The following is a 21,851-nucleotide window of genomic DNA, read 5'->3' as shown; positions in this document are numbered from 1 at the left end:
CGGGTCGTTTTATCCGGCAATCGTCGTAGTCGCCGTTTTCACCTCTTCCGCGAAGCGCTTCTTCGGCGGTTCATGGAGAATCCGCTCGTGCATAATAAGCCTGTTTACTTCGCGCTAGCCGTGCCGCACCACGCCATGCCGCACCATACCGTGCCGCCAATTGCGTGGCGCGCAATCACCAAGCAAGATTAACGTCGCGGATACCTGGCGGCTAATTGAAAGAGGGACGCGCCGCATGCATACACGGGATACACCGTCGGCGAAATCTAATAAACGCCCGGGGCCAGGGAGGATACACACGAGGCCCGCGTGGATTCTTCTTTCGTTTCGCGCGAAATCGAATTCGCCGTCGTCCCCCCAGTATATACAATCGTAATCCACACGAAATCGGCACAGCCGCATCAGACCGACCTTGCCTCCCTCTCTCTTCCACCCCCCTTATATCAATCCGTCCGTCTCTGTCTCTTATGCTCGCGCGCTTTCTNCCCCCCTCTCTCTCTCTCTCTCTCTCTCTTGCCGCAACGAGATTATGGTAATTGACTATCCGACTTGGAAACCCCCATCAGGCATATCAATTACGTACGTATGCATCCCAACCGGGAATTTGCCTTTGATCCGCTCAAACTCCGCGGTAACACAATTCACGCCTGCGTCTAATCTCAAATGGGATTGCCTGATGGCACAAGGGACCATCGAAATGGGCTTTTCCGACTTCGCGGGGCCGCGAGTCCTTTCGGGACCATCGCGTCGCGCGGTGGCCCTTCGAGTCTCCCGATCGTTCCTTCGGGGTAGGCCGAAGAAGCTAGCCCATATGTCCCGATGGCTGCCGAGGATCGTGTTGTGAGATCATCGTCCTAACTTCGATAATTTTGGTCACCGAATTTATTTCCTACACCCGGCTGGTGTCTTTATAATTTCACGAATTTGAGACATTGAAATTATTGAAAAAGAGAATTCTAATGAGTTATATATAATATATAGAAAAATAATATTTACTTATATCTTTACATAAAGGTACTTTTACTGCACCTTATACTTTTACATGAAAAATAGAGATATCTCTCTCTTTCTCTCTCTCTCTCTCTCTCCCTCTCTCTCTCTCTCTCTCGTTGGTAAAACTGAAATGTACAATTAATAATTTATCACATTTTTAATCGGGAGAAATATTTCGGTCTCGAATATAAGTTTGTATCAATATTATCGCTTTGAGAAATATAAAAATAAATGTTCGGGGGTTCATGACCGTATTTTTGATCTTTTATTCGATTCAGGGGTCCGCGAATGACGACCCTTCATCTTTCGCCGAAATTTACTGGTACATCTTTAGTTATGTGCCAAATCCAACGGACGCTGCTTTAAACTACCGTAATCCGTTACAGCCTAAGTGGATCATTTCTTTGATAAATCGTAGAAACGTTGCAATTTAAAGCGGAGTTTATGTGAAGGGTCTCCCTCTTCTCGAATAACTTCTTACCCTACATTAAGCTCTACTGGGAGCATTCGAAAATACACAAAATCAGAGGGAAGAAAAATTTATCTCGTGTTAAAGTGCGTGTAAAATTTAATGCACGCTCCTTTGGAAATTATAATTTTACCCGTCATTTGATCAATTATCCGGGAATCATGCATTTTGCAATTGACCAAGATAACTTCGATATTGTGATTTATTTTGATAGAACTGCCTGAACATATATCTAGAAATAGTTAATCATTACTGTACTGGAACGATATTAATAGTACAAGAACCAATAGACGCGGACATGACAGTATTAAATCCGCATGGACACCTTATAAATTAGCGGAACAAGATGAACGGAATCAATTCCGATTCATATTTTTATTCATTGCTCATTGTTTGCTAAAAAATTACAAAAAAAATGTTGCTCCGTAAGATTTTTTTTTTTTAAATGACGCTCCACTAAAGGAAGATTAATATAAATATTACGAAGCAATACAATAATAATAATAGCTGTTTTGGACAACGCATAATTAGATACAAAGTTGCGAGATAAAGTTAGCCAAGAGTGACGAGAGAGCATTAGCGTTAAAACTATTTATAATGCCTTACATGTAAAGAACGGGTTAAATAAGCTTCATATATATGTTACATATATGCATAACATATACATAACAAACTAAATTAGACATAATAATAATAATACAAGAATTTATTACCAATTAGTTTCTCACAAAGTACGCTAGTCCCGATACCGTTTCTTGGGAAATAAATTTTGTTCCGCTGACTTACGAGACGTTCCGCGTGTCGAATCCGAGGCCGTTATAGTGTCCCAGTAATCATCGTGACTGACGATTATTCGAACCTCGACTGTCGAGATACACGAACGATCGGGGAAGAAGATGATCCACTTAATTAACGTGGATCACGAGTTCCAGCTTAACTGGGCCCGTCGATGTCACGTACGCGATAAGAGCGTGAAAGTCGAGGAGCTGCGGCGATAAATCCGATATATATCGCGGCATCGGCGCCTTTATTTAAGAAAAAGCACCTCGTAGAGAGAGAGAGAAAAAGAGAGATATATATACTCCAAAGTGGAATCTTTTCCGCTCTGAAACAACGTCAATGCTCGCTGCGCGATAATACGCGCGAAATCCATTAGCACGGAAGACGACCGATCATTTTCGACAGGTCCAACCGTCGCTGTCGGATGCCACCCTTTTTCCTTGCGATACGTAATAATAATTCGCGCATCGTCGCGTCGGCGCATCGCACGTATGGGCGTCCGACGGACCGATCGACCGATCGAATGCTCGCATTTTTACAGCGTTTATCTGCTAAATGCTATTGCTTTTTTGTCTGTTTTTTGTAACGTAACAAAAGCGCGCGCGATAAACTCCGCGGATTGCCTGAATTAAATTGACTCTGGTTGAACATTGATCCCCCATTGTTTCGTCTTGCACGGCGAAAAGTTCCTGCGCATACCGTATCGTTCCGGGAGTGGATATCGAAAAACTACGTGCGCGTGTACTCCCTCCCTCCCCCTCTCTCTCTCTCTCTCTCTCTCTCTCTTTTTAATCTGAACGAGATAAAATAATAACGGGGAATCGGGCGCTATATATACGAAAACTGTTCGGACATTCCGAGAGATCGTGTTATTTATTTAATGATTCGTGCACGAGATCACGTTTGAGTTATCGCAGGTTCATCGCAGGGCCGCGCTGGAATGCACCGGAAAACACGCATTCCCTCTTCAAGAGAGCGTGCTAGACAAATCGTGAGAAAAGGTTGGGACGTAAACACAGGCGAATCCCCACCGCCTGAATCAGTCGATTTATCAATTGATCTATTTAGGAAGTTCCACACACACACACACACACACGTGCGGCATAGACGAAGTCACACGCGTGTGACCCGATGTGGCCCATGGTCGCGCGATAGGTAATCACCGTTTGATCGCCGGCAGATTAGCGTCGTATAAAAGAAATCACTCAGTCGGCCGGTGTCCCAAAGTCCTCGCGTGTGCGGACAGCATGACGGCGTTCTTCATCATTTACGCGCTACTTCTGACCGGGCGCCTCGTCCGCGGTGTTACGGGTAAATCGTTAGATTTATGGTTCTTCCGCGGTTCCACCCTTTCTCTGTAGGGACGCGACCATCCTCGGCGGCCTCTCCCCGGCTCACCTCCCTCCCTCACCGTCCGAGTCCGTCTCCACCCTCCGCACGGTTTCCTCCCTTCGCGCGCAAAAGCGCGCGTCCCAGCCTTCGTTTGTTTCGCAATTTATCGAGCGTTAAGTTTCTCCTTTTTTCTTTTCGCGTGGAGAAGCAAAAACGAGGTCCATTTTCGCCGAACCTCCCCCCGGCTTCTCGTCCTGCACGGCGGGGGGGCTCTCGAACGAGGGTGTGCGCGCTCGATCGAGTCCCGTCGGCGGCCGGACGCAAAGTCGTTGCGCTAATTGAGCCGCGCGAAACGACGTACTTGCAGAGAACGTCGTAACAGTGTCGGGCGACTCGGTGAGACTCGGGCTGGAATCGGTCCGGGAGGCGACGGGATGCGTCCTCGAGAGCAACCGGGGCGAAGTGTTGGAATACACGCCCGGCGATCGCGAAATTAGAGGGGACATCGACCGTATCGATTACTCTGGGAGCAACGGGACGTGCTCGGTCAGCATCCGAGGAGCTAATAGCACTCACGCGGGTGTGTGGCGAGTGACGGCGTACACCGGGGCGGCGCGGGAGCAGCGCGGCGGAAAGAAGACTGATAGCCGCGATGACAATGGCGCCGCGCGAGCATTCAATCTGTACGTTCAGGTAAATCTCTCGCGTTACACCGTAAGCTCTCGCGCGTCCAGTTCCGTCCAACAAAGTTGCCCGGCCGGATGCGAGACGACGAAATTGGTCGTCGCGAGCGACCTCCGCTGCGCGGAAGTATTAATTGCACGGGAAACCCCCCGTTGTCGCGTCAGCTCCGCGTCGGAGTTACTCTTGGGATAATCGAGGAGGTAAAGAAAGAGCGTTGTCGATAAGAGGGAGTGCACGAGACTGCGTGTGTGTTTCAGGAGCCGGTCGATTTACCGTTCAAGCACGTAAGGGTGTGCGACGGACACTACGTTGATGTCAAGCACGTCAACAACTATGAGAGTGTCACAGCGTGCAACTTAACGGGACCCATGGTATGGTTAATTGTAAAGCGCGTGAGAAAAAGAAATTCGGCGGTAATTTTAGCACTACACGAAACCACCATATGCCGTGTCAAAGTGAACGATTAACTTTGAAAAAGATGATTTCGGAGAATTCCTCTGCATCACGAAAAAGCCTCGATCGTCGAATTTCCTTTCGATCGTTGTTTACTATATAACGAAAACTAGAACTAGGTTTTGATTTTTGCATTTGTAAGCAACGTCACAGGATCAGCTAGAATCATGAGTTAGATCCGGTATATAATTTTTGTGTTGACAATTGATATGAAGGATACGACGATAATAATCAAAATAAACACTCGCGATTGCGGCGCGATATTATCCGAAACTCGGAGAGACGTTCGGAGATACTCTCTCTGAAGCTCTACTGTCATGAAATATCGCGAAAACGATGTTATCTCCTCTCTAGTAAACATCGGTACGTATAATCAGCACGTATAATTCCACCCCTTATCGGGGATGTGCGCACGATTCAGGGGCAGTCGGTGGATCTGCTGGCGGAGACGCGGGGCGACTTTCAACTTTTCGGTCAATGCGGCGTTCATATGAAAGTGCACGTCAACTCGAGCGGCCTCTGGAAGCTCGTTGCGGCCGACAACGATTTCGCGCTTTACATCGCGAACTTCAACGTCGACGTGTACAAGCTGGAAGAGGTGGAACAGCCGGGCTCGGCCAATATGGTGAGTCTCGGTTGAGCTTCATACCCGCTTTAACTGTGTCATCCAAGTCTGATACCTGAAGTTCGCGCGATTCTCTCTCTCTCTCTCTCTCTCTCTCTCTCTCTCTGTGCCGCAATGGGCGACAAAAATTCCGCGAGCTGCAATTCCGAGCGTATACGAGAAGTATTTTCCGAAAACGATCCGTGAAAGAGAGAAGGAAAGAGAGAGAAAGAGAGAAAGAGGGAATCGCAAAGCACACTCGGTGCAGAGTTCAGGATATTAGCGGGATATATAATCCATTTTATGAAACTGTCGCGAAATTTCTCGTCGTTTATCGTATCAGTTTTCAAGTATTCGGCCGCGCGTTATCGTCGCGCGCGTCGACGTCGATTGTATATCTGCAGAATCGGGTGAGAATTTACAAACAAATAGACGTATATGATGAAATTAATATTTCACAGTCGGCGCCGCCGCGTACCATCAAACGGTGAAAAAGTCCCGCGTGTTTATTAAACGCGCGCGACATCCGAGACTGTCGGTCGCGTGCGAAATGCAAAATGTTCATATATTAATTATCCATCTATCATTATACATCAGTCGCTGGCAGAGAGAGATCGTAAATCAAGTAAATCCATAAAATATATGCCGCGCATCCTTGAAAAAGCCGTATAAACGCGAGGGATTTTTTTGTTCATTTCCTATCGAAATGTACGCGCGATAACGTGTATAATACAAAAAGGTATAAAATAATTTACCTGTTTCGTCACACGCTGGCACACACACGCTGACACACACGAGTCGCAACGAATAATCGATATCCTCGTCGCAAATGTCACACATTGGGCTCGTATATAAAAACGAAATGAATTGATACTTTCGAAAAGCCAGACAAAGTAAAAGTCCGAAATCAAAATTAAACGGGGGGGGGGAAAAATTATTCAGCGCGTTAACGTGTTCCAGTTCGCTTTGTGGGCGAAAGAGAAAAGAAAAGAGAAACAGAGTCGGAGAATTAAAGTTTGTCGTTCGGGTGACCGACGCGCCAATTACGGACGTAGAGTTGCGCTCACCGCGTTGCCATGTGAATCGAAGGAACCAATCGCGCTCTTTATAAACGCCACGCTCGGTAGCCGAGTTACCGATTCGGCAACGGCAGTTCCCGGCAGCTGGTGTTACTACGCCGTTGGCGCCAGTCGTGGGGTTCGACGTTGCGAATCGACTCAGGTAGCGAACATTGTACGTAAGTATATCGGCTTATGTCTTATCGCTCGCGAGCTAAGCACCGTCCGGCTTGCGGTAAAAGCGAGCGAGATCGCGATCGAAAGCGTGCATTTACGGTTACTAGATTCGATCGTCATTCGGGATTACGGGCAGCTGGAGCCAACTCCCCCCTCCACCCCCGTCACTCTCTCTCTCTCTCTCTTTCTCTTCCGGCGTTTCGTCCGGATATGCGACGTTTTATCGCGGCGATTCGGCAGAATCGAGCCGCGTGTCGTAGCGTACGTCCTCCGGAAAACAAAGTAACGATCAAACGCGGACCTACATGAGCGCGCTGCTAATGGCCCACGTTTCCCGCCGGGATGGTCGAGGTTTCGCGAATGGCGCGTTGGGAATCGCGATCGAGCGGACCTCGCCCGAGCGAGGATCGCCGACCGCGGCGATGCAACGGCGTTTAAATCCACCGCGAGAGGGGGCCGCCGGCGCGACGAGTCTTAGTGGAGAGGGTGGGAAATACAAAATATCGCGTTATACGCGTTACTCTGAAGCGTTCATTTATATATCTGTTACTGCGGATTAACGGGGAGTTCATGCATTCGCAACGAGGAATACGTTATACCGCGCGATTGAATTATTGAATCGGGGAATGCAGCGCAGCAAATGACGTTAATAATTTAATACTTTATTTATCATATTTATACACGTGTGGTGCATCTCTTGGACCGGAGCAGTCGCGCGATCGTCGATTATTCACGCGCTCTTACGGGATATTTCGAGTCTCGCAGGGAAAGAGAGGGATCGGCGGATGATATCGCGCGTTTATCGCCCTCGGCGCGGTAAATCGCTGTTTTCTTCGGCGAATTGAGCGCGTCAATTAATTCCTGCAGTGAATTGCCCGGTGAAACGGCCGTTCCTTTTTTTTCTTTCCTTTTTATTTGCGCGCACCCTCGGGAAATTGTAAATGCCCGGTGGGAAGCGGCCCGGAGAGACCGAAGAGCGATTATCCCGGCGATCGTTCGCGCCCGCTTTTCCTTTAAAATCTCCCAAATTTGGCGCGCCAGCGGTCGCGCGCGCGGCCGAAAGCACGTTGCAATAAACTGTCGCAAAATAGCGGCGTAAAAATAAAAGTAACGATCGGGCTCCACATTGCGTTCAGACGTCGGCTGCTCTCTCTCTCTCTCTCTCCTTCTCAAACGCCGCTCGCTCTCAAAAAGAGAAAGAGAGAGAGAGAGAGAGAGAGAGAACGGCTCCGGCTTTTAACGGGAAACCGGGTTCACATGGGACGTGCGGAACCCGGCGGACCCTGAATGCGCCGAATAATCTTCGATGTCGCTAACGAGAGTGCACGCCGCCGTTTACAGGGACGGGTTCCGTACCGAAGTTGTACCAACTCACGCCAACTTGCTATAATAGACGGCTAACGAGATAGCCGGGGCTGAACGCGCGAGCTATCGCTGTTTCGAGGAACACGTAGCTATCGTTAAATACGATGTAACAAATGTTAGGAAAAAAAAAGGAGGGCAGAGGCGTTTGTAACCTCGGATACGCACACGCCACTCTCCCGTTAGTTCAAGAAGGGAATGTCGCAGAAAAGAGAAAGAGAAAAAAGAAAGGATAAAACCAGAGGAGGCTGACGGAAAGGAGCGCGTCGTTGTGTGTTTTTAAATGCGCGACGGAGAGGTGGGATTCCGCACGATGTTGTTATTGCTAAACGAACTTTCTGTGTGCGTTTGTGTATGATCGACGGATTAAATGCAGATCCTAACGGGAAGATCGCGAGCGAAAATTAAACCAAATTAAAAGATAATTTGATCTTGATATAAAAAAGGGGGGGGGGGGAAACTGTGTTTGTTTGCGGTGTCTGGGGTAGTAAACATTTGAAAATGCCCGACTCTGCATTCGTATTCCATGAGTCGTGGAGAACCCCAATAATGTGTGCGCGCGCGATAAGATAACAATCGCGATAACTGGATCCCTGTGCAGGAGTGCGGGTTAATTAACATGTACGATGAACTTGATCGCTCGTTATCGTTACGCAAGATCTGATCGAATTATTGGTACGGACGAACAACAGATACTCCGTTAGCATTGTTTCTTCATTTGCATTTACCGGGGTGGTTCGATTGGTAACGCGATCCCCGATCCACTTCTGATTGCCGGCTTTTTTCGACCTTTCAATCTGTAACATTCGTAATTAATACACAGATTATGAGTAAATACCTGTTAATTTACATTTCACTTATGATCAATTGGAAAATCAATTTATTTCTATTACCTACTATTAACGAAACCTTTGAATTTCTCACGTTAAAAAATTACACCGATTATACCGATATTTCGGGATTGAAATGAAATTAAAGTCAGAGCGATGTTGACGCACTCAGTAAACGTATTAAATTAACCATTAGCTTCGCGTACAATCTCTGCGCGCATTTGCAAATTAATATATCTAACATTAGCACCAATTTGCCTGACACAATCGCATATATCATTTACTTCACATTGTTCGATTCACCTTTTTCAGCACAGTGAAATTCGTTAATGGTAACGGGATCTCTGAATTATTCGCGCCGAACAAAGTAATGAAACGCTGTTTCGTACAGAGACAGATGAGGGGAAGAGAGATAGATGGAGAGAGAGAGAGAGAGAGAGAGAGAGAGAGGGAGAAGGAGTGGAATAGTGCGAGATACGCTCGTTAAACGCGAAATTGTATACTAGATTGTAAAATCTAATAGCCACGCGCTAGCATGATATAATCAGCATCGCGCAAACGCATTAATTAATCTCATTACGAATTATGACCGATACAAAATTATCGACAAATATGCCTTCAGTAGTAATTGGCTTTCCGAAACTGCATTCGCCGCGCGTTGCCTATTTAGTAAATACTGTACGCAATTCGTGCGCGCGTTTCATTCGTGGATTATAGATATTCGGCACTCATTGATTGCCGACAGGAGATAATCGGATACCTGAGAAGCCGTGTCAGCATGCGCGCGTCATTGCATGAGATGACACCGACCGGGGGTGATTCGCGTTTCTCCAATTAGGTGGAGAAAAAGAAGCCCGAAGAAAATGACGCGTCATTGCGTGAGATATTACACACGTCGCGTTCTCGCCAACAAACACACGTCACACGTGCGAGAGCCCACATAAATCAACGGGCTCTCGTCATCGACGAGATCCCCGCGCAGCGCGGCGCGCCGTTACGCTTGATTTCACTAAATAACGTTCGGATTGAATCCCGGCACGATCTTGGATGGATCAGTCTCGTTATTGGCTGTAACAGCTGGAGCTTTTTTCCGATAGTCGGTCCTGCAGTGGATTCGCGGCAACGCGGGCGTGATCAGACTCCCGGTCAGGCCGAAAATTTGCCAAATAGTGGATCCCAACGGCGCGATCGTGGCGATGACGCGCGGCGTGTGTTACCACAACGTGAAAGTCGCCAGCGTCCTGCACGAGGGTGTGTGGCTCGCACGTTACAATATCAATGGGATGCTGGAGCCTGTCGAGCAGCGATTCAGAGTCGTGACCGTCGGTAAGACTTCCGTGAGGCCGAACGGCGAGAGATTGATCCGTCGGACGACGAGTCGACGTGAGATACATAATAAAAATAATCGCGGGATATCCGAGAATTTTATGTCTGGCGCGTGAACGATTCGCAAAATTCCAGAATTTTGGGAACTCGCGTGACGATAAGTTCAATTTGCAATTTAATCTCGACGACGCGGCCGAATTGATTACAAATTATTTATTGGAGACACGCGAAATTACACGTTTGCAATTTAGCTCGGGCGAGCGAACAGTTGAAAATATTGGGCCGTGTAATAAGCGATTTCGGATTTTTCAGGTGAAATAAAACGATTATATTTTTGTGCTTTTATACGGGAAAAAAAATAATTCGCTGACACAGAAAATTCTATGCTGTCGCGGGGAAATCTGTCAGTTACTATATGGACGGCGAAATGACTTGTTAAAAATATTAATTGCCATTCGCTGGATTTTTCCTGTTTTATCCCTCAGTTGTTAGGCAAAAGTTAATATAATTGTTCGGTAACTGCTCAAAAACCGCATGGAATTTCTATCATGTCTGTATCTGCTTTAATTTGGAATAATTCACAATTAATTAGTTAGTTAATTTAGTCACGTCAACTTAATTTCATTGTTATCGCCACGAATATTCAGCAGCAACGATTATTTCGCTACAACAGCAAAATTATTTTTCTCTATACATAATTTTATGAAACAGTGCGAGGGATGGCAAAAATCATAAATCAAAATAGCACATACATTGTTTCATAAAAGTATAACGACACAAAAATACAACACTGTTTCATTTTACATGGAAAGTTCGAAATTACTTATTTACTAAGCAACTTAAAAATTTCATCGAAAATGTCATTTCGTTAAATCATATATATAAAATCGAACTTTCTCGTTGTTTAAGAACCAGCGAATCCTTAAATTGCGAAACTTCCGTAGCAGAAATCGAAAAGAGAGCCGAAGTGCCAATAACAAAATTCAGTTTCGACTGAGAAAGTAAAAAGAGACAAATAAAAATCGTCTTTTCAGATCGGATAACTCTCAATGCCAGCGTCGATTACACGGAGAACGCTGGTGTCAGATTGCTCTGTCGACTGAAATCGTGGAGAGCAATTTCTTTGCAAACGTGTAACTTTGTTCGGCCCGACAGCAGGACGATCTACATAACGCCCGTAGTCGCCAACGAAAGGTAGATATGCAAATCGAGAGCCCGCGGTGTTAATTTACCGTTTTGATAATGCTCGGTTAATTTTACGCGAAAACTAGCCCGATTATGTCGGACGTTTCGGGGGAAAAAAAAAACAAAACAAATGAAAAAGGAAGGGAGGAAATGAAAATGAAAACGCGAGATAATACCGCATCCGGCGAATTTTTCGATGCTTCGGCCAGAAAAACATGAATCATTCATCGGGACTGCGAAACAGATACTCCGCCTACATTAGCCCGGCGTATGGATACGCGAGCAAGGTTTTGGAATGCGGAATAACAATCCGGGAGCTCGCGAGCGTCGATTATGGCGCATGGCGATGCGACCTTGGCGCCGGCTATTCTCCCGATATGTATGGATCTGTGCTTCGGGTTGGCCATCCTGATTCTCACGACGGTCACACCGGCGCTAATGGCAGAGCGGTCGAAACCAGGGCGGACGATGTGCACGTGAAGCGCGGTGACCCGTTCACGGTAAATTCACGACATAAACCTCGAACGGCTCGTGGGTATGTCCGCTGGTGGATACGGAAATCTTTTTACCTCGCGGAATAATCAGAATAATCAACGCAGAGAGGAGAGAGGGAGATTACAGGTATAAAACATTTCGAAAAATAGAGGTTTGCCTTACGTCGGATTTGTTCGCGTTGACGCGATTATTCAGAATTTCTCTACGCATCGGACAATTCCCTCTTTCTTGTCTGCGGGATCCTCGGCAATGAAAGAAATTTATTTACACGTTATTAATCAATTCCCCGTGCGTGTGACACGGCGCGGACAAATCAGTTAAATCAGGCTTGCTCGCGCGCCGCGTCGCGAAATTGGGGAAAATTCTACGCTTCACTTGCGCGCGCGAGTCGTGTTTTCTTTTCATTCACTTAAATCAACTTGGAGCGTCTCGTCGAGTCGAGCATTATCATGGGAAAACGACTTAGAGAGAGAGAGAGAGAGAGAGGGGAGATATATATACATATATATATATATATAGCGTCTTCTTATTTCCCGAGATAGCTAACGATACATCCACTCATCACCGAATGAATTTAGCGCGAAAGGGAGTATTTAAGGTTCTGACACCAGCACATCTCGCATCTCAGATAAAGTGCACCGTCGATTTCGCGCTCAAGTATTGCTGGCTGCGCAGTCCGAACGGCACGGCATACTCCGTCACGCAAGGCGAGGATGTCCAGTACGCTCTTCGTTACAAAGGCGACGGCCTCTCGTACGGCGAGTGCGGAGCGCAAATTTCGGCAGCCGTCGACTCCGATGACGGGCAATGGAGTTGCTTCATGGGCGTGGTGGACGGCGGCGAGGAAAACGCGACGGTGTCGGTGACGGTGACAGGTTGGTAAATGCTCGTTACACTCGCTCTTTCGCGAACCGCGTCTAATCGGTAAACGGGCTCGGGCTTTGCGCATCTTTCGAGCGCGGTAACTGCGGGAAGATCGTTACATTTTTATTGGGACCCCAAGTATTATCTTCTCAGTTACTAGACAGAAGTTAAGATAATTACGGCGGTAACTGCTTGAAAAACGCATGAAATTTCTACGAGGGTTCAATTTAACATGAAATTCTCCGAGCTTTGAAGAATGTTTAGTCGTCCGACAACGAGCGGCGCACTTCGGGAGTGCATCCGGACTCTTTTAACCTTAATCCGCGATATTATTATTATTATCATTCATCATCGTCATTGCGATGTTGTCCGTAAGAAATAGCTCGTATCTAAGAAATTAAATCCGGCTAAAAAGGAAAGACGGAATTCCGGAATACATCATCAACGTCGTTACCAGCAGCGAGCTTAATAGCGCTTCTTTCATGCCGCCAACGTATAGTCGCGAAACTAATTAACTAAGTAATCTCGAGATGAAGAGATAACTAAGTTATTTGCCGAGATGGCCTGCGAACGCGTAACGCTTGACAGACTCCGCTTAATGCAACGGGTTGCTTAAAAAGTGTTAATGTCGCTCAGTTGACGGAGCAGACAACCGACCGCGAAGTTGCGCGTTAATAATGCACACATTCACGATCCGTGCGCGTATGTACACCTCTTGGACGCATTATGCGCAATCTCATGACGCGTTGCATTTCGACGATTTCATAGTCGCGCCTTTCACGGATTAAGCTCAAAGGCGGTCTTAGAGCAGGCGCCGCAGACGCCGTGCGTGAAAACGCATCACAACGGATACGGTTACAGGTGGGTTAACGCAATTATCAAGCTCAACGTTTCATATCTCTTTGTAACGCCAACGGATACCGGGCGTCTCGCTTTTTGTATTATCGCACAAACGCCCTTCCCTCGGGAAAGAGAAAACGGACAGATGTTCTTACGAACTCTGTATTTCTCTATCGGCGGAAAATTGACCGGGATAATATCCCTCGGAGAACGGAGAGTGATTTGCGTGGAGGGGGGAACCGCGAGAGCGAACCAGACATCGATATCTCGCGCGGACGCTGAGATAAATCGCTGGAAAACGCGACGCGTTTCGCTCGGTTCGCTCCCGACGCGAGAGAAGCGAAATTACACGTCGGCGGCGACGCGTCATTAGACGTTTCCTTCCCAATGAGGCGCTGTATAAACGGCTTTTCAGAAAGCTACCTCGCGGCCGAGCAGACGGAAATAGCCGTCAGCCCTCGGAACGATCCAGTTCTGTCTTGCCACATCCTTCCGCGCATGCTGGACAGAACAGTTCATTACTGCCGGTGGATCCGCCCCGACGGATATGGAATTTACAATGACATAAGCCATCGATATACGGCCAGCAGCAGCTACTCCCAGTGCAGATTAGTCATCCTGAGTAAGTACGACGGGTCGCGCTACGTGCGTACTAATGTAACAAAGTCAGCCTAATTGCCATGCCGCGTGTGTGCTCACTCGCGCGCGTGTGACCGGCCCGTCTGTATAACATACGCCGCATGTATGTTATACCGAACGAACCGCGCATAGATCACTATTACGTTGATATTAATTAACGACACGTCGCGCGCGCGACCGCGGCTCGGCCGACACTCGCTCGTCGTTTTCGATTTCAATGGGCGTCCGCAACGTCCGTCCGCCCTTCTCGTGCATTTTACTCGCACGACTTGGAGAAACGTGCGCGGATGCGCGCGCGTGCAGGGTGCAGCTGGAATACGACATGCCCGAGACGACGATCCCCGCGGAATTTTAACAATTGACAAGTCAAGTGGATTATTTGAGGGGACGCCGTAGCCGTTGACGAATAATTTGATGAACCCCGATAACGTAGAAGCGATCCTCGAAATGTGATGTTACCATAAATACTGACACGACCGTGTTACTCTGTTTGCATTCCTTATATATGGAGGTCTTACGTAAAATGTTAGTGCGATTTAAACGTGAATAAGATGAATGTTGGCGCTATTACGTTTTACCGCATTTAACGAAGTGTCTGACTAAAATGTATAAAATGTTTTCTGCGAACTTTTCGTATCTTTCTTGGTTTTTATGCACAATTGTAAAGTTGTATAGAAATGTTCTTCCGGAAATTTCCCTCATTGCGGGCACACGCTAACACAATCGCACTACTCTTTTCGTATTTCTCGTACGGTCAGTTACAAAAAGGTTGCAGCAGGTTTTTTTTCGCTGAATTTCGCAACGCGTCTCGTATCCAATAAAAAAAAATGTTTCTCTTGAGAATTACTAGAAAACAAATTCTCCTATTGGACGCGGGATGCGTCCTGAAATTTGTAAAAAATAGTGTTGCAACCTTTTTGAAGCACTGACACATTCGATATATACAAACTGCAGGATTCCTGTTTCAGGTAAATATTTGCACTAAATAACAGCTAGAGATATCACTTTGAAGTTTTTAATCATTTTCGCCACACACCGAGCAATGCTCCAATTTATTTCCGCGCGTACTTTCACTGTGTAAAAGCATTTATAATTCCGCACAACCAGTAAGACGTAAATTTTGCAGAAAAAATTAATATTCTGTCTGTTAGAGTTTTCAGGCAATGGTATTCCCTTAATATGAGAAAGAAATTCACAAAATACTTATTGGCAGAACGAAATTAAACGTTTATTCATTCAACTCAAAGTAAAAAAAAAAAATCACGGGAGATGTTCTTTCAATTCTTATTGAAGTACATTTAAAATATCTTTTTCTCCTTTACAAAAATATTTCCCGTTTTTACCCGTTTTTAATCATGTGGCCTGATTTTCGCCTGTTTTTAACGTGTTCTATTATTTTTATGCTTATTTTTTACGCTTTCAGACATGCGCAGTCTATTAAGCGAAAGAATATATAACGAGTATACGCGAGTAAGACACGAGTATTTTTGAAGAGATTGACTTTCTTGATACTTGTTTTCCTGTTAATGAGTGGCAGCACGTTAATACGTTCCTCTTTTGCTCAGTTTCGCTTCAGCATAGAAAGAAGCACGTTAAAAAGTCGTGCATTTGTTCGTGCTATTTCAAAACGCGCAATTTGAGTGCTTTTCAATGTTACAAACAAGTATTTTGTACTCTAACCCACCTAAAAAGAGATCATAGTTATTTAACCGAACGCACGCTTATACCATTCAAACCAACGGGTTTTCGCGGATTTAAAATAGCGAAATATTGGTGTAAGGGTTCGTTTTTGGTAAAAATATGGCGAAATATACGAAAATACGTCCTGTCAAACGATACAAATCGCTGGATCGAAGGTTGACCGCAGTTTCAGCGGAGTGACTATTTTAACGCGCAACAACGATCGGGACGGTTTAAAGAATCCATCCAAGTGAGCATCGAACTGTTTCAAAATATCGCTGCTTTAAACGCGAGTTTATTCCGAACCTCGCCCTGTTACGCGAGAATCTGTCTCCCGAATAAGTTTCGCGGATGGATTATTATTACATCGGGCCAGTAATTAACAGCGCGTCGTGATTGCGGTTCGCGCGATGCACCCATCTCGCTTTCAATTTCGATACCGTCGTTGATTATTTCAATATTTCGACCGAATAACTCCGGATAAACCCGCTCGCCCGCCGCCGAGCGCGTTACATTAATAATAATTAACGACACATCGCGATTGCAGCCGATTACGCGATATCCCGCCGGTCTCTCCATATTTCCACGTGTACGCTTCCGATCGTTGCCGATATTTCAGCCGGATAAACCAGCGGCACGACCGCGGCAATCCTGCCTCCGAGGCGAGCTGCGCGAAAGCGCGTAACGTCGCGCGGAAGTTACACCAGATGCATCAGCTACGTGACCGAATTCCGGCCGATATACGGGAAGACGCACGAGCGCGAAAGATTACAGCTTACTCTGGCCGGGCACGGTCGGGTCGCAGTCTCGGGTAAATCGCGAGCCATCGAGGTGGCGGAAATTCAGCTCGGGTCCGCCGTAAACACTCGCCAAATGAAACTTCGGACCGGATGGACAGACGGGTGGGACGGACGGAGAAAAGGAAGAAGCGGAAGAAGCGCGCGAAATTCCGTACTACGAAAAGTTCCATCTTTATATGCCGGAATACCAACTACTTGATATACTCGCGCACGCCCGAATGAAATCGATTCCCGAGGAAACATCTATAAAATACGAGAGGACGCGCGCCCTCGTCCTTCCTCCTCGCCGGCTGTCATTGCCGTTCTCTCTCTCTCTCTCTCTCTCTCTCTCGTGTCCTCGGGCGAGAATTCGACGAATTCCTGCGACAACTTCTCTCGATCGCCCTCCAGCCCGGTCGTTCCTGGTCTCGCAGGAGTTCCTCTTCATCCTCATCCTACTCATCCCTCCTGTTCTTCCTCCTCCTCGTCCTTCCGCACTCACGCTTCGTATTCACTCCAGACTACAGCCCGAAAGAAGACGAGGGTCGTTGGACGTGCGTGGCCGGTCTCGCGGGAAGCAACGGTCAGCTGGAGGAGGCATCGGCGCACGTCAGGATATTGCCAAGCGTCATCAAACCGAAGAAGCTCCCAGTTTTTATGATTGTCATCTTGAGCGCCACAATGTTGATAATGGCGACACTGATCGTCGCCTTCATCACGATCCACAAGATAATGTTGAGGAAGAGATCGTCGATATCCAAGGTTCCGCCGGAGTACACACCCTCGAATTTGTTCCAGTCCGATTTCGTCATACAGGGCGGGAAACAATGCGTGCACTGATGACTGAGGACGAATCCATTAGTCGTAGGCGACTCTTATCGCGAAGTGTCGATTGCGCGATAGGGCCGCAGAGGACAGAGAGAGACGATGACTAATTTGCGAGGAGCCCGCCGGTGCTTAGAGAGGGTGGGTGATTTACGACCGGTCGGTTTACAGGTTGCTAATTTTTACGCACGCAATGTGACGCGCGTGACGTTTCTGGTGATCCCTAACGTCGTTTCCGTTGTTCACAATTCAATGTATCAACACATCTGCAAATGTATTTGGTAGAGCATCAAAACTGACAGGGATATGGTATATCGGAGCTTAATTTCTAGAAACGTCAATCTTCAAGCGTTTAAAAAAGATTATTTGCAAGGAAATATATATTAATTTTCGTAAGACTAGATTACTCTTTCTTTCTCACATATTTTAATAGAGAAATGTTGCTGGTTTGTATCTGTGTACATAATTTTTTATTTCACACTTTTATCAGGGCTTTAAAACTCAGGGCTTTACAGCTCAGAAACAAAATGGTGTGTCGCTTTTAATTCTCTTCCGTTATATATATATATATATATATATATATATACATAAATACTTGCGCATTATACGCGTCAGAAAGATAAAATAATTTTGTATACATTAGCTGAACAAGAAAAACGAATCTGAGGAATATAAAAAAATAGAAATAACGTCGTCTCTCGTCGCGCCGTAACAAAAGTGGCGATTAAGCTCGCGGAGAAATAAAGAAAAGAGAAGGAATATGGAACAACACATAAATCTCCTGATGGGGGCTTTTCCTCACGCTGGACGCGTTTGTACAAAATCCAAATTAAATCCAATCCGATCCCTGTGATCTAGTTTTGAGCCGGTTTCGAGTTAGCTCGCGGAGAGCGTCCGGAAGTCCACTGTGCGGAAGCGTGTAACTGCGTAAACTCATTTCTGGACTGGAAAATCTCAGGATCCAGGTCGGGACCTGGATCCGTGCCAGTTCGGAACCACTGCATGCGAGTTTCCTCAGGCTGCGCTCATCCCACAAGTCAAAATCAAGAGAACGTCGCGAGACGCTTGAGAAACAGAAACTAACCGCTTGTCAGTGCCTGTCTAGTTCCTCCTCGAGTTATTAATCGCGTTTACCTCTCCCAGTCTCTCTTTCTCTCTTCAGAAAACCTCCGGTTTGCGACCGGAAGATCCGTCCGAAGTTGCTCCGCTCCTCTTCCGTCCTCAGACGGAGTGCCGGGCCGCGACTCAAAAGAATTTCAATATTGATCCCCGATTCCCCGCGTGTCTGGCAGCCCCAACGAATCAAAGTCCATCCTGTAATTGGAAACGGCAGCGGTTCGTTCGGCTGGAAGATTCACGACTGAATTGCCGTAGGAACACAATTTACGGTGGCGCGCGCGCGCGCGGAGGAGTGGAAAGAAAAGGGGCTATCTCCGTCGGCGCCACGTCGGTGTAACTTTGATATTCCGTCCTTGAGGGCAAGGTAAGGAAGATATGCTAACGATCTGTAAAGAGTGAGAGAAAGGACACACCGGAAGAGCAGGAGTCGAACGGATATTCGTGTCTCTCGTTGCCGGTAGTATATCTGTTGGATAAATCGCGAGAGCGGAGAATTGCTCGCCGCGTTACGGTCGCGCAGTCGCCATGTGATTTCCGGCCACGCGTCGAGCCGCAGCTCGCGGAAAGTTCAATTTCAACCGACGACCGTAAACGCGCGAATATTTGTAAAAAAATCTCTCGGAATTTTAAGCGACGGATGATTTTTATATTATTGCTCTCTGTCGAAAGTAATATCACAATATCACGTGACATATTCTAGTAAAAATGTATACGGTTTTCCTGGCCAACCATTCAGTTACTATCTAGTATTAATGTATTGTTATTGTAATTGTAACGATACTGCGTAGGAAATGAACAAGAATTTGATAGAATTCTCAGGGATATTTCTAGGCCAAAACTGGCCACTTCGTGGGCAGCAGGTTTGTTTATCAGTCATTTGAATAGTTTTTTATTCATTTTTGTTCGATAAATGTGTTCAGATTTTGCACATCTTCTTGCGCACGTTTGCAGAAAAAGCGTTACATTTTGATTGGAATCATAAGTACACTGAAAAAAGTATCTCGTGATATGTACTAAATCGGCAAATATTTACTAAATTTTAATACTTATTATTAATTCCTTTTTTCCGTGTGATTTTATTCTTCAGTTATTAGATCAAAGTTAATTCAGTTGTCCAGTAACTACTAAAACAGTGCATGAAATTGACCAATTTCTACCGGAATAATTGGCGAAATTAATACAAATAAATATCGCTTCAATATTCGCTAATAATAATTACTTAAGTTAACTGATTATTATTTTGCAAATGATATCGGCGTTTCACGCGTTTCACAGCGAGTATATCGATTGCACGTATTCTGGATACAATTGCCAGTGATGATAGATTAATTGATCTCAATTCTAATAATACGACCCTCGACGGAGAGCACTAACGGGAACTAGAAAACCGGGAGAAAATCGTCCGAATAAGAGGAGGAAAAACACAAAACAACCGTCGGAAAATAAAACCGACAGCGATAATCCGAGCGTCGGAGTCAATCCATTTGTATCGACGAGAGCGGAATGCAGGGCCGAGGAAAAAATAATTTCAGCGCAGACTGCCGTTGACAGTTTTCGTTCGTTAAGGACTGAATTTGTAAGCACTCGATTTCGTGAAACTCGATTTTCTTGTCGGGACCGGGGGAAAAAAAATAGGACGGACCTCGTTCTCTCTCTCTCTCTCTCTCTCTCTCTTTTTCTCTCTTTCTCTGTTGTCTCGCGCGCGCGTGCGCGCGCGAGCAAACTCGCCCGTGCAACGACGACGACGACGACGATTTCGGAGCGACGGAATTATTTCCGCTGGCAGCGAGTCGATAACGAGTTATTGAACTCGAAGGATGGAAATTGTTCGTCGTTCGCGAGAAGACTGGCGTCGCAGTGCCTCGCCGGCGCAACGCGACACAACAACGCAAGCGAACGTGGAATGCGTTGTCATAGTGTGTTCCACAAGCGAGACCAGAAATTGATTAACTTCTCAGAGGACCGCGTCGCAAGCTTCTCGGTTCTTGCTTAACATGGTCGGTTTATTGTTTTGTGTTCGTTACTTTTTTTGTTTTCGAAAAACAGTTTCAAATTCGATCAGTTGTCCGTTATAAAACATTCTGGGTCACGTCTAGTGCATGTGATCTCACTGGTTAATTTTGCCGTGTTCGTGTTTTACAGAGCCGAATGGGGTCAGAAAATAAGGTAGAAATTGAAACTGATTAATTAATCGCGTTATTCCAAATATTTTTTTTCTCTTTCGCGTCATGTCGAGGCAACATTTTATTTTTATATTCGGCGGTTAATGGATTATGCAAATAAACGCAAAGAGCGAGATACACGCACGCTCGGACATCGATTTTATTCTTCATCATATCCCGCGTTTCCCGTCAACGTTGTCACGTATCGCGTATTGGTTTATCCAGTCCCCTGAAAGTATGTCAAAGGTGTTTCATTAACGTTTACATTAATAACGCAATTTATATGTAAAATCTCGAAGAAACACATCAAAGGCAAACCAATTCTTTAGCAAGTCAAACGCGTTTCTCCTTTACGTTCATTAGTTTCGTATTATCGCGACGACGAGTGGATACGTTCGCGTATCCAGGAAGGAAGACTGGGGGATCCCTCGTTTTCGAAGGAGAATCGCTTCAATTTCGCTTCGATACCTAATTTACCACAAGAACGTATTACACAAACGCGCGCTGCCTCTCGATCGTATACTAACATACGAGTCTGAGATCGCAGATTGTAAAGACATCAGCGTGCTGCTTTCGCAAGAGAGAGATACTATTAATGAATAAATTAGATTTACTTCATCTAAGAGAGAAGCATTTATAGGAGAGAATAATTAGGCACCAAGATAATTAGCAATTAATAATTAGAAAAAACATCGTAACTAGTAATTATTTAGAAAAGAAGGTACAGTCATCCTGGTAGAAATTTCATGCATTTTTTCACAGTTACTGGATGCTTCATTTAATTTTTACCCAATATGTGAGGGGTAAAACTACTTGGGATCCCAAGATCAAGATGTAACATTTTTCCTGCAATTACTGCGCGCAAGAGATGCGCAAAATCTGAACATATTTACTGAGCGAAAACAGAACGATAAATGGACAAACTATTCAATTGATTAATGAGCAAGTCTGCTGCTCATGAAATGGTTTTCTTTTAGAAGTATATATTAGGTAAGAACGATATATTAAATAATGACGAAATAAGTCATTGAATGTATTTTTAAAATGGCACTTACTTTTTCTTCATTCTCATAAACCTTCTTGCAAATGTGCTGTATATATGCTTTTGTGGGACAGACTGTACATCTCTAGTAGGGCACGTGTGCCTGAATTACGACAGGAATGTTCGAACTGCAGAAATATCTTTGCGGTCCAC

The 21,851-nt window shown here is 45.7% G+C and overlaps 1 protein-coding gene across 1 annotated transcript; it reads left to right on the top strand.

The window, feature by feature from the left end:
- Positions 1 to 3,061: 3,061 nt before the first annotated feature.
- LOC106747974 lies at positions 3,062 to 17,830 on the top strand. Its single transcript, XM_014626066.1, has 10 exons — positions 3,062 to 3,553; positions 3,942 to 4,267; positions 4,516 to 4,629; positions 5,133 to 5,336; positions 9,840 to 10,068; positions 11,103 to 11,262; positions 11,498 to 11,753; positions 12,377 to 12,623; positions 13,868 to 14,074; positions 17,071 to 17,830. Exons 1-10 carry the CDS (start codon positions 3,490 to 3,492, stop codon positions 17,388 to 17,390), a joined length of 2,127 nt encoding a protein of 708 aa, XP_014481552.1. The 5' UTR covers positions 3,062 to 3,489; the 3' UTR covers positions 17,391 to 17,830.
- Positions 17,831 to 21,851: the final 4,021 nt, after the last annotated feature.

This window comes from Dinoponera quadriceps, unplaced genomic scaffold, assembly GCF_001313825.1.
Source record: "Dinoponera quadriceps isolate SergipeBrazil2010 unplaced genomic scaffold, ASM131382v1 scaffold2167, whole genome shotgun sequence".
Lineage (NCBI taxonomy): Eukaryota > Metazoa > Arthropoda > Insecta > Hymenoptera > Formicidae > Dinoponera > Dinoponera quadriceps.
Note: the sequence above shows the minus strand (reverse complement) of the source record. Positions and strands in the feature narration are given on the sequence as shown.